The sequence below is a fragment of the Opisthorchis viverrini genome (genome assembly GCF_000715545.1).
Source record: "Opisthorchis viverrini unplaced genomic scaffold opera_v5_33, whole genome shotgun sequence".
Lineage (NCBI taxonomy): Eukaryota > Metazoa > Platyhelminthes > Trematoda > Opisthorchiida > Opisthorchiidae > Opisthorchis > Opisthorchis viverrini.
In genome coordinates, this window is record NW_008751689.1 from 1,453,889 (window position 1) to 1,467,860 (window position 13,972).

The 13,972-nt window shown below is 43.9% G+C and overlaps 2 protein-coding genes across 2 annotated transcripts in view; both read left to right on the plus strand.

The window, feature by feature from the left end:
• Positions 1-369: 369 nt before the first annotated feature.
• On the plus strand, positions 370-7,947 carry T265_13056 (hypothetical protein; the record flags this gene model as incomplete). Its single annotated transcript, XM_009166951.1, has 7 exons — positions 370-714; positions 2,545-2,653; positions 4,881-4,957; positions 5,976-6,112; positions 6,522-6,856; positions 7,313-7,580; positions 7,836-7,947. Coding segments are annotated over 7 exons (1,380 nt in total), but the record flags the coding sequence as incomplete, so codon positions are not given.
• Positions 7,948-8,003: 56 nt separating this feature from the next.
• The window catches only part of T265_02629 (hypothetical protein), a gene marked incomplete at both ends in the record, with an annotated part of 40,563 nt that continues 34,594 nt past the window's right edge, over positions 8,004-13,972 (plus strand). Inside the window, 6 exons of the mRNA XM_009166927.1 lie at positions 8,004-8,081; positions 8,562-8,685; positions 8,834-9,080; positions 9,536-9,824; positions 11,693-11,912; positions 12,883-12,989. Of these exons, the coding sequence (XP_009165191.1) occupies positions 8,004-8,081; positions 8,562-8,685; positions 8,834-9,080; positions 9,536-9,824; positions 11,693-11,912; positions 12,883-12,989 (1,065 nt within the window). The remainder of the gene's footprint in view (positions 8,082-8,561; positions 8,686-8,833; positions 9,081-9,535; positions 9,825-11,692; positions 11,913-12,882; positions 12,990-13,972) is intronic.

Consider the following 13,972-nt stretch of genomic DNA (forward strand, 5'->3'; position numbering starts at 1 on the left):
TGGCTTCCAGGGTGTCCAAACCTAGGTAGGAGCGATTTAAGAGCAACGAATAGTGAGATGAAGAACCCGCTCCTTACATCTCAAATGATCTTGAGTTGGTCACTGAGAGCTCACTTCTATGGTGAACACCTCACAGAAAACCAAAGTTATTCCAAAAATGTGGCGAATGGGTAGCATGCGCTTATGTGAACTATAAGTGTTCTTTTTTCATTATTGACAGACTAAGACAACCTTAAGACGAGTAAGTTGGCGTATGTCATCATAATTATTGCGTTAATATTGATTTTAATCATCACTTCTAGACTGCAAGCGAATTTTTATCATCGAGTTTGTATGTACGGTAAAGGAATACTGGGTCTCCAATTTTAGCTCCTAATCCTATTCCCCGTTCCCCATCGGGGTCATCCTGCCCGGTTCAAGTTCACACCTCCCTCCCTCCGGGTATTCAAGCCCCAGTCACGGCGTACCTGATTCTTAAAATAAGCTCTTTTCGTTGCGTATCGCGTCATGTTTCCACCGACCGAAGGTCAAATTCCAGAAATTTGCCAGACGGGTTATCCGTATACGTTCGGTGGTGGGGTGAGCCAGCCACCAATCCCTGTGCCGTATTTACTCCGCGACTCTCACACAAGGCCGGTCACAAACAGATCACATCCACGACTGCCCGGTACGAAATTACTGTTCCTCAGGAGCGTTTCAAGGCCTATTTGAAAGGTGAGCTTCTTTCTGAGACCTTTTACAATAGATTATCCGATCATTTTGTGCTCATCAAGTATGCCTTATCTATTTGACCGTAAATTATCAATTTCCACTGCGTTTGTATTACAGTTTTTTCATCAGGTTAGCGTTCTCAATATAAAGGTAAATTGACCGATTGTTGACGATGTTGTTGTTGATATGTTTGTTTAACTTGGGAAGTTGCTTGTAAGTGTTCCGTCACCCAACGAGGAGACATGGTCAGTACGCCGTTGGGTGGTGGTGACTTTACTTGTCTTTCGGGTCATCTTTGGAATCGCATAACATTTATTGGACTGAAAGAAGTATGACCACAGAGAGACCACTACTGGCGGGAGTGGACATTTCCATTTTGTCATCGTAAGATTGCTACAAACGTTGTATCCGTTTGTCAGGTGAATGACCTAGCAGATAAGGAGACCCTGTGAAGCTTGCTTATATGAGGATCGGTACGCCAATGAGGACAGCAGGATCGTTCAGATGGTGAAAGACGAGGTAAATGGGTGACTTTTAAGCTATGGTACATGTAGTTGAGAAGACTGATGGATGTTAATGGTGAATTTATTATAATAAACAGATAAAAAAACACAGTTATTAGTTACGTAGTATAGCCGCTTCTTCAACCGCCTAGGCGAACTACGCCTTGAAGTGTTGGACAGCGACTGAGTCACGCGAACCGAAATATTGCTTCTGTTTAAATTACTCTATGTGAATCAGCGAGTAGACGGTGCCAAACGCTTGACAGCCCGGCTATCACTAAGCCCGTTTCACGCCGCCCTTTATCCTTCTTTTTGTTATGTAGACTAATCCAAATAAATTGACATGGTTGAACGCCGGTAAAGAGCAAATACTCTTGGAAATCATCACAACGTTGTTACCAACAATGGTGATGATGGCCTGCGCGAGTGCTGATCAAATTTCTGCCCAAACAATCTTTGCGTCTGATGTGGCTTGTCGGGCTAGGAGCTGGATTCAAAGATTGCGGTGGTTGGAGCCTATCATTTGTGAATCTTCCTTAACTGCCCTTAGTTTGACATTTGGGTAATTTTTCTGCTAGATGAGGACGGTAGAATTTTACTCCAATGAATAGGTGATCGAATAGTCACGCCATCTCCTTCAGATAGTGTCGCAGACGCCCAATTCGCACTCATACATGTGGCTCAATTTTCCCGAATAATTCCCTTCCATGTCATCAACTGTAACGATGCATGACGGTTGTTGACTATTGGCAGACGCCAACGGCAGTCCAACGGACTACTGAAACTCTACACGTCTAACGTTTAGAGTATCTGTTTTGCTTTAGCACCATGCGCCCGCTTCCTAGGTCGGATTTTATCGTACAATACCAATCAGTAACATTTTTCCAATAAATATGCTCGCGAGACGCTTAAATTTCTTCAGTCCTTCTGCACCTTTCGGATAATAGTTGACGATTGCCCTCCCACCTACACTTAAAACGGACTAATTTTGCTCGGTAGAATCAGCAAACATCTGGGATATTTGGTGTGGAAACTACTAATCAGAGAGACACCTCCATCTTAGTTGAAAACTTGTCACCATACTTCACCACTTGCCATCTTTGGTCACACTGAGGAATGCAGTGGATATGAGAACACAAAAGAGATTGCCCTGAACGAATTCCCGCTGGTCGAGCGTAATGCTCCTTGCGGAAACCTCACGCTTTATGGAAGTTGTATGATGCATTTAATTTAAATCCTTTTTGTATGGTCCGGGTAACTGCATATGACATAAGAATCGAATAACTTCCCTTCAACTGTCACTTAAATGCTCTTTTCGGAAACATCTCAGATATGAACATCTTATACATGAATGTTGTGGACTCCGCCTGTGTTCGATTCATCGGACGAGCACGTCTGGACCACATCGAACGACTATCCATGGAAAACCCGGTTCATACGTGAGTTTTGTTTTGTTACACCAGCAGTCACTAAAGAAACTGACTCTGAACGCTACCTTCAGCAACTTCTGAACCGATGGCTGTGCACACTTCGAATGTTGTTGATAGCGTGGCACCAAACAGTCAAGCATCCTGTTGTAGTAGTCAAGCAAATAAATAACTCATGACGTTATTCCGTTCGTTGTGCTGGTCAGTTTTGGCCAAGATTCAATATTCAAGGTTTACATGCTCTAAGATCGAGAATGAATCGATCCTTAAAAGTGAAGGTCTTGACATCTGGCAGTAGGAAAAGGTCAAAAAAGATCCCAGGGGCAATACACGCTGTTATAAACTCACTCAAGCGACATAAGGAATTCGGCACAATCTCCGCATCATTAAGAGCGAGGGATATGTTGCAGGTGACAGTGTTGAACCCAAAAGGTAGATAGATGGCAAGACGACACGTGCTGAAGCTGACGAATGCAGGAAAGTGCCACCAGAATAAACTCCAGCCAGTGGAAATTGGACCAGTTTTTTACTGGCTAATGTGCATGAACCAACTGCAACAGTGGGCGCCTGTAGAGCAGAAGGGGCGTGAGTATGATTGTGCTGTGCTTGCGCGTTTGTCATCGTCTGTTGGGATTTCCAACTCAAAGGGCACTATATGTTTGACTACATAACAAACATGGTAACTCTGGAAACAACGGGACTAAGGTCATCGAGTGTGGGCCGACAAAAGGTCTTCTTAACACCGACCTATCAGGGAACTAGCCAACAGTCCAGTCAAGTAGACCAACCATCCGCACGAAAGTGACTGTTCATGATTAAAGGTGAATCCTCGGCCAACAATCATGAGCACAGCACGCCTGCATACCGGCCTACTAATAATCTACGATTAATGTTAGTCCACTACGCACTGATGATGTGTCAATGATTGCTGACGAAACTTGTAACGCCGCAGCCCGGCTCAGCGAATGAAGCAAGAACTACCTACAAAACCTGAGTTACTAAAATTGCTCTTGATAACACATCACCAGTTACTTTCGTTGCTCGAAGTTTCCGGAACTTCGGACACAAGATAAACTAGCCTTACAAAGATCCGGACTGTTTATCAAGCGAAATGCTGCTGATCAAAAGCTTTCTGTAATATGCACTTGCTTTTATGAAGTTATGTGTTTGTGATCTACTTGCTTGATAAAATTGTTTGGCAGACAGCTGGGTGAGAGACTTGTGATTAACAGTACCGTCCTTTCTAATGGGAAAATACACACTATCAGATTTCGGTTTCACAAGGCAGTTTATTCGATCTTACCCCACTTTAATCTCACTCTACTTTCACTCCTTTCCCAAAGCAGTGACTTTTGAGTCGGAGGATCAAGGTGAGATGCCTCAAACAAACCCTCTTCTTTGTCTTGGGTAACCGGGCAGTAACATCTGGCCGAAATTTTGGAAACACTGACTAGTTCCCCTAAGTTATCAACCACAGCTCTGATTATCACCCAGTCAATAGAGACCCCGTCTGTTTGTAGCTCAGTAAATTCTTTGTCGATTTTTAGCCCTTCAGGCATGTTTGTCGAACCCAAGGTTTGCGTTGCCACCTATAAGTCCCAGAGCTCACATTTCCGCTTTCAAGCGGTTATAGTACTGAACCGATCTTCGGTAATGGGTGGCGTCCGGCCAGCGAAACAGACGTACAATTTTTATTTGGGCAGCCGACACTTGGTTTTGTCTGTGTTCCATCGTCACAGTGCACCAGCAGTCAAGGTATATCGGTCAAATTGTTTCACAAATCTACGTTTGTAATTTTAAAGGATAGTCTCCCGAATCGGTAACGCCAGTAATACCGGTAATACCAGACTGCGTAGTCGCATACGCCAAGACCAGTGATAATGAGTTTTCGGTTCGCTCCAAGGGGAACTGATAAGTATTTGCTTTGTAACCTGAGCCTCAACCCAAACCGAGGAGTAATCTCTTCAGTGAAAGAAAACAAAGTGGGTTTTAGAGGAACAGCTAAAATATTTCTTTTGAAGAGCATTTCAATGAAGAAAGCGCAAAAGTGAGCAGACATGTCAGAGGAAGATGTATTTTATCCTAAACATCATACACGCGATGGTTTGTTGCATGCTGTGTGCTTCATTAAATACTTGACTTACCAAGACAGTCTGCAATAGATGTTAAACTCTGATGCACGCATTATTACACATGTTCTTGTAACTGATTGTTTTCCTACTCTCATTCGGATTTTTAGTGTTCTACCTGTCACGGACGAAGTTGGAGAAAAGCTGGGAGAACTAACAGTATCAATTTCTATCGAAGTCGTGGTTGGTAGGTTTATCATTGTTCAACTTTAGCACTACGCATTGTTGTTGATGAGAGACCCAATCGATTCCCATTTGGCATTGAGTTGGGCTTCCCGTTTACACTAAAACAATTTGCAAGTGAGTGTATTTCGACAACCCCGTACAATTTTCTAATGATCACGTTGATGGAAATTCGAAAAGTACGGTCACCTGGTGAGAAAGAAAATTGCCGGAACTGGTGGTGGGTTGTCAAAACGTTTTCAACAATCGTTTGAGATTCTGTTGTGGGGTTTTGCGGGAAATGTATTGTTCATATTACCGCTACTCTCGTCTGAACGGTTGTCCTTCTACTCTGGCGTAATTATTCTGGTGGTTCCACATCAAGGGGCGGCACTGGGCTCGAGTTTCGCTGTTATTAGTTTTCACTTATGACACTCGTAAAGAAGATGCACCAATGGCCCAAATCACCAACTGATGAGCAAGCCACTTTTAGCCCGATAGTAGAGTGATTAGTTCATTTCGTTCCTTAAATATGAAGGCCATATATTCGGTATGTTCAATTCGAAAACGTCCAGTGTATACACAATAAATTGAGACCATTAACATGGGTGAAATTCGATCGATTAACTGATATATATTACAGTGACCATAAAATTGGAAGCCTTCGAACTGAAAGCCTGGTGCTGACATGTGGATCTATATAGATTTTATTCATGGTGTCGATGGGGGAATTCTCTAACCCAACTGGCGATTTACTGTACTCAGGTGAACGCATAATGTTAAAAGGGATAGGTTATTCTGCTGCAATTCCCTCGGTCATTCAGGCAACTCTACATAGCAAGTAGGTATGCTTATCCTTTCCTAAACTGGTTAAACGGTATTTGGCCTCCTTGTGTGCCATGTACGAAGAATTTACGCACTAAAATTCCGTTTATTGAACAGTACTATGAGCATAATGTGAACATATGAACACGATAATGTTTTCTTTCTAATGTTTCCTCAATTTTTACCCATCATTTCAATTTCTCAAAACTGTCCCCAAGATGCCTCTAGCAAACAACCGAATGCCCGCGTGAGTGGGGACGTTCGGTCCCCCCAACTGCCACAACGTCGCTTAGATGAGCCAGCGGACGGCGAGAGTGCTCACTGCCTGCCTGATCCCACCCAGTCCCGACCCCAGGTCAGTGGGTTGATGTTGTTGTCTATAAAATTGACATGTGCACAAATGAGGAGATAAGTTCGTTACCCAACAATGACCGCTTCTATAATTTTAAGTACTCTGCCCCGCGACTGCATTACTCCCTCCATCCTACGAGGCTTCCTCGTCTCTAGTACGACTGCGCAACCTCTTCTTCAGTCCGAATGAATTTTCTTCTTTCCTTTGAAAATGTTATGCTAATAAAGTACTTTAAGACGCCTTGACTAACCTGCATTCAACCCCAGAGCTGACTTGCTAACCTTTTGTCTCACACAAATAAACCGTTAATATGTGGATCCAGAATTTGACAAAAAGAGGCGGCCTCCAATGGTCACCAACTTTAGATCAAGTTTTATTCATTGCGAACATTTTGCTTATTGTTTTTTCCAAGGATGAACAGCAGGACCAACAACCACCTATCTCATGCATCTCAAAAGAACATGTAATAGATGAAGACTTGTCCGACGACGGCATCAATCCTGACATATCCGCCCAGCCAGACTCGTCACCACTGGTGCGACCACCCCCGACGGATGGCGATCACCAAACTCACAAACTCAATGCGTTGTTCCATCATTTCAATAGAAATTTGATCTCAAAACCTATCGAGTCACGACAGCTACCTGAAAGCGAGCAGTGTACCGGCGGTCGCCACATGTCGAATGGAATGCTTCGGAGTTCAGATATGCTTGCCCCTCAGTTCACCGGGATTCCCTCTGCTAACAGGTAAGTACCCGGAAATTTTCCGTTTACATAATTATGTGAAATGGTGAGAGGGGCTTTATAGAGAATCCAGATCACTTAGATTTATGACATTCACGGATTTTGTCCCTGAAGAAATGGGCTTTGTCATCCAGCTATACGGTTACTTTCTTGTCACCTCCGACTGTCTACTTCTATATTCTGCATAAATCCCTTCTTATCATCCATCTGGCTGCTTATTTGTAGTTAGAAGACTGGAGGAATGGTGTTTGGTCGATCCACACTGTTGCAGATGATAGGTTGAACCCCGCTTGTCACAGAGCGCTTACTAATGAAACATTATGTTACATTATTGGCAGTCGGAACGGAATGGAATGATAGCATTTAACAGAGCTTCCTCCCGAAAAGACAGGCTGTATCAAATTATTTACCTGGACGGTAAAATGACCTCTCACTTTCTTTGTTCTGTGTTACTGACAGGTTCCCGTCCAATCCCGAACTTCATCTCGGTTCTCTAAGTTTGGACGATCAAAATCCTCCGTGCGACGGACTCCTGGAAAACACTCGGAGGCTTTTAAGTCTGATCCATAGCCAGCCTGTTGATTCGAATGTGGCTTCCGTCAATCAGCTGTTGTTCTCTTCTCCTCACGATGACCCAATCGAGGGGACTTGCAATCTTGAAGACAGTCCAATTCAGCACTTCAGTCAGAACGAACATCTTGTCGAAGAGTTGTTTTTCCCGTCTAACGTAAGCCGTTGTTGTTGGGTTTCATGGGTTCCTTGCACAATGAATATCGTAGAATATCGATTCAGGTGCCTCAGTGCGTGATTTTTGTGTTGAGCGTAAGATTACTAACATTCCTCAGTTAACTGTGCGTGTTCCGATACTAGTCTTGGAAAGACTCATGAAAGACATTTTCAAAGTCGTAAGTTCTATTTGGTTTTAATGCGTTCGATCATCGTCGATCCGGTTTGGCGTCTTTCACTGGATGCTGTCACTTAGAATCATCCGAGGGAAATACTGTTTCAATCTTTTGAGTTGTTACTCGATGTCCAACTGCTACCTCTGAAAGAAAGAAGGCCTTCGCTGCGGAGTTTTTTTATTGGGAAACACTAACTGAACAGTTGCAGACTATTGGGCAAGGAAGCAAAACTCATCTGCATCTTGTTTATGAAAACCGAGTATCCGCTTTCTTCTCGAACGCGTCTTTCTGAACTTTCCTCGATACTCATTGACTATCACTCAGACGTAAACGAGCGCTACAAAGCAATTCCACAAATCTCGCAATAAATCTCACTCTTCAATAGACATGAAGCGGATTTATGAGGAAACATGCTACTCGCATGCCTCCTCAGTAGTATCCACCGTTACACCTGTGCTGATGCAAACGTATTGGACTCGAAATATGCGACATGCTTTGACCCAAGATGATTTGGAGTATTATTCTATCGCCATCTTCACTTTCCAGATGTGTACTCCATTCCTCGTTGATTAATAATACATCGATTCGTGACTGAAGTTTAATAGTAAAGGAACTAATTTCCATTTTAATTCGTGGCTAAACAACTATTTTTGGAGATCAGTGTATCCGGAACTATTCTTCTTCGTAGATCAAGGCAGCTTTATCCCAAAATCACATATGGATTCTGAGCAAGGTCGTTTCATTAGGTTTGTGGTTTGTGTAACTTGTGATTGGGTGTCAGTATTAATTAACGTCGTTTTTTCCAGGATTTGGAAACATCTTCGAAATTTTTCACTGCCTACAACTGCCTCCGATCCCGCCCTTTGGGGGAAAATGTTGTTCCTGCTTCGACAGATGCCCAGAATGACATTCAGGTTTCGCGACTGAGTGGTAAGCGGAACGTCTTTTAAGGGGATTACTATAGAGGTTCGAGTTCGCCTTTTCTATAGCTAAGGGTTCCAACCCGATTTAACTGTTTACTAATATTCTTGTGAGATTTCATCAGCATCGGGATTTTCGTTTTCATGCTCATCGCCAGCCACGAACCAAACAGCATTCTGTGGTGTGAACCTGCTCGTCCGCAATCTTCAGCTGACCCAACCATCCAGTGAACGCAATCGGTTGTTACACCCACGTGTGGTCAGTTTGAACTACCCCAGTAAGCTCAGTCACACTGGGGCGTCACCACGGGATCGTGGTAACAGGCAATCCGGGTGCGAGCCACCTCGGTCCCGATCGAAGTCACCAGCTGTGCAGCAGTCTCACAATCTGGGTGCGATGTCTACGTAAGTTGACGTCTTCTTTCACTACAGTTGACCGGTTTGCCCGATCGATGGTTAAATCGTGCGGAATCGCTCGTTTTGTTTTTCCACTTTTAAGACGCAGTCAATTTTCCAGGCCAAGAAATGGCCCTAGTTGAAAAATTTGTTACACTAATTACTCTGCTGTTAGCTGCATACCCATACTGGGAATATCCTCTTTAAAACTTAACCTTGTGAAAGTGGGTCTTGTTTGTAAAAATGCACCGATTTGCATATCAAGTTGGTTTTGACCGGAGATCCATCTGGAACCCAACTGAATCTCTCGTTTATGATGTTCCTTCATAGCAGTTTAGTGTGAATAGCAAACATTACTATCTCCGATTTTGACTCAGCTGTCGTCTATTAGTTTTACTGTTCTACAGATTTTGAAGCACTTCACTGATGTATATCTATATGCCCAAATTCAATTCGCACCACAGCGTTAACTTGGAAGCCTCCATCCAAATACGCGGAGCAGTACTACTCCAAAGGACACGCATGACCTCCAGTGTTTCGTTGCATAGAGTGGCCAAACCGCTATTTTGCGGCCTCACTGGACGAGACCAGCAAAATATGGTAGCGTTTGCCCCCAAAAGCTCACAACCAGAATTGTTGATGTTTTTGGAAATTCCTCGGACTGAAGACTCCAATTCTGGCGAAGTTCAGTTTCGAGTATTCACTGCTCCTGATGTGTCTCCAGGGAGCGTGTTGGCGGATTTTACGCCCACCGTAAGTCATGGGAAGTTCACTTTTTTCCAGTTTCCCAGTTTCTGTTTTATCTAGTCCGATTGATACCTTTGTCCATTCGATTCTCCCAGTTCATTGTAAACATTTTAACCAAGAATTGGCACTAATGTTTAACCATTCGTTCACCGTCTGAACGTACGGTCGTGCACACGACAGGCGTCGCACTCATCCTAAAAGTACCTTACAGAGTTTCTTGTGAGTAGCTGCAAACATCTTAGAATTTGTGTGCGCATCGCACAGACGAATCACATCTTTGAGAACATGTTCCGCTGTAGAGGACAATGCTAGTAGCTCAGGTAGCGCAGATAGTCGTTGGTTTGTTCGCTGAGATGGGCAATTTGATTGCAAACGTTCCATCACCAATCGGGGTGGCATCATCAGTGCATTATTGATGAGCGTAGTGGTGCGTAGCGGTGGGTTAGTGGTTGTGGCGTTGAGTAGTGTTCCGGACCTCGGAAGGACAAAGGTCACTTCAGTATCGACCAGATTACGAAGGCAGGGGATGTCAAGCTCAAAGGTCACGTGGGCATCGGCGAATGAGAATTGACTCGTTTCAACGCGCGCTTACGTTCATCAGGTCATCAGTACCTTATGTTACACCACAATTATCGTTGTCGCCTCGAAATACATGCGTGACAGGATCAAGGCGATTGACTCACTTTCTGCCTGGGGGACGACATCACACTCAACCCACCTTCCGAGTCAACTTCTTTGATGAACGCCAGGCGAGTCTCCTGTGACTTTTTAAATTGAGCTAAGCAGGCTTTGTTGGTTTTGGGATGCTTCCTGAATTGAACACCCGTACGCATGGATCGGTCGCCTCACTCCAACCAGTTACGTGTTTCTTTTCTGGTTTACTGGCTCCCTACAGCTTTTAACACTACGTTGAAGACGGGTCAGACAGTCTTTCGCCAAACTGCGATCGAATTGCATGATTAACTTGTATGCTATTCAGAAGACATTTCGTATTGGTGTGTGAATTCGCTTTATAAGACGCCTATTGTTGAGTTCTGATAGTTTTTTTTACTAAGGGAACATTCTGATTTGGTAAAATAATTTTTCCCTAACATGAGTACTTGGAGATGAATCAGAATCACCGAAATAATAAATCTTGTTAGCTTAAAGGGGTGAGGATCCATACTGTGTGGGTCGAACCAAAGGAAGTGCTATCTGTATCGGTGGAAAGCTTGTACGATAGAGATATGGAAACCGATCTCACCAGACGAATCGGGGTCAGTTACTGTCAAATTGAGCGCTGCGAGCTCTTCATGCCTCAGTGACTGAGTGTACTTGTTTCTCCTTCCATATTGTTGAAAACTTTACAAGACATTGCACGCGGTCCATTAGTGTCCAGCATATTTCCATCTCATGTCTGCTCTGTTGGGTTTGTGTTGGATGAGCTGGGTCTCATTGGTGGCATCTTACACAAATCTAAAGATCATATACGCTTACCCCCGCTTTTGGTGTTCAGGAACCTTGTTGTTGAGCGTTTTACCAGGGCGTTTGGTTGATTTTGTAATGATTCTTTTCTATTTCTTTTTGCTCTTTACGAGGTTATTTTTCTACAGCGAAGCATCAGAATATACTTTTAGTTTACGTTGCCCACGGTGATGAGGAACTCATCTAGGCTGGCTAGATATTTTCTCTGTCGAGTGGTGAGACTTGTGAGTGAAGACACCAATGGTGCACTTCGGATTTTTACCCCGTCTGAGAATCACGAACAATCGTAGTCTGCTGATTTCCCTAGCGTACTCAGCACCGCCGTTCTCATCAGATTGTATTGTCCATGGTATCTTTCAACCCATTGTCCCGCTTCGCTATGGTTTTCTTTTCAACTGGAACCTTTTCAGCTGATCTGTCAGAATGACCTGGCACTGGACAACATACAAAATGCTCTATCCTCTGTCACGAACCGTAATTCAAAAGGGACCATTTGTATGTCACTGAATTTGTTTTCACCCGGGACTGGCCCTTCGCAAGAGTCTGGTAGTTCACCAAATTCATCAGTTTGGGGCCGGCTGGACCTCGAGCTGGAACCCGTGCTTCCGACCACCGGTGTGGTAAACGAAGGTACGTGTTTTTCCCTTCCGGATGAACAAGGCGACTTCGCCAACGTTCGCCGTTCATGGAATTTCTAGAATATTCGCTGTTGCATTCCGTTGGGTGTTTGATATATGCTACGGTAAAAATTTTGTGGCTAGGTAAATTAATCAACTCGAAAAAAGACTTGTATGTTCGGAGGTTGTCTGATGAGGAGAGAGCTGTATTCTCGACACACCTATCACACCTTGCGTCTATGCGTAGGGTTGAACTAGATTACTGAGTGGCTGAATACGAATAGACCGTGATATGATTAAAACATGTGGAAAATATGAGAAAAACGGTAGTAATGCCGGCGGACACAAGCATACCGTGTGTACTCTTCATTACCAATGACTGGCTATGCAGAGTGGGATGCTTATGAATCGGATCTATTCAAAATACCTTTGTTAGACTATAGTCTAAGTGACCCAAATTTATCTGTCGGGGTTGTTTTCAATGTAACACTTATAATCACTTAGTACAGATACTCGAAAACTCTCTTCCGTTATCGCTATTTTTACAAGCATCAAATTCACCCAGGTTAGGCACTGTGATATCTGCTTTTGACGATGCATAATGGAGAATGACTCACGCCTCATATTCTCCAGCTCAGTCCAGACCCGCACAGGTTCATCAGATTGGACCGGAGGAGATCTCTGGCAGACGTGGATGTTTATTGCCCTAAAGAGTGCTTGTAAAATCTAATACAAATGTTTTGCTTGGGTACGTCTCAAGGACCAAACGGGGTCAGTGCAGTAAACGAAACCATGGGTTCCACTGAATACATTTCGTTGCGCTCTTCATAACAGTCGTCAGAGACATAGTTTTGGAAACATCCTACCCGTTTCTAATGTGTCCTCACACCTCGGTTAGCACGGGTTTTCCCAACTCGATATTACAAATGAATCCAAATTTATTGACATGTTCATGGACAGTCTTCTGTTTTCCCCTGTACTAGGTGCAACAGTGGAACCGACGCAACCTGTGGACGCTCATTTGGAGAAGTTGGATAAGCATTCTGCACTACCAGCATTGAAGAGACCTTCGGAATCGAGGATAACCACGGTGATTGTTGTGTGCAACAGACTAGGCCTCAAACTTCAGTCTTTTTTCTAAATTCAACCTTTTTCCGACTACGAAGACAATGTGAACTCGTCCTCACTGGGTTTCGGTCTCAGTTATCCGGTTAACTATTGCGTACCTACTGTTTGTACCTTTTGTACCTCCAACTTGACGTGATCAATTGTGGAATTTGAATCTGGACGCCCTATATTTCAGTTTTCTTCGGCTATCACAAAGAACTAAAAACGACTCAGTATCACGGTTCATAGCTCACACCGAACATTTACCCATCTCGTATGCACAGATTACTATTGCCTCATGCAGCGAATCCCGCAGAAAGATGACACCAAGGCTTCTGGTCCAATCCGACTTCTAAGTTACCTTAAGCAGCATCAACGTCGACAGGGATTTATTTGGTTGAGAAACTAGCGTGTTTTCGGAATTATGAGAGGCGTCCACATCATTGCGCTTGACTTGTTGAAGGTAACGGAGAATTCGATGCCCTAACACTGCATTCCAAATGAAGTTAGTCACTGTGGGCCAAACCAAGCCGATTACTATTTGTATGAGTTTGGGATGCTTTGCTCATCCCCCACGACGTCGGTAGCGTCCAGAAATAAACTGAGGTGGTGGACGTCTGAGCGGATGGTAGCTAAGCGGCATTCGTGTGGATTTCTGCTTTCGATCAAGACCCCAGTCCGTTGTTTGCTACGTCACTTCTGACTTCATCTACGGAATACGTACCATCGATCTACTCGCAGCCCAAAGCATCGTAGTACCAAGTCTCTGAATTTGACTTTACACAAGCCTACTTAGCGAAGCAGTAAATAAGATGACGACATCGTCATCATCATCACTAACACTACTTTGGGACATCAAAATTCTAATGTCCTTCAACCATGTCAGTGTATATAATACTGAAGAGACGGAAGAGAGAAGAGCCGGTAAGTGAAGCTGCAGTGCCGGATAACCCATGCTTCGACAGA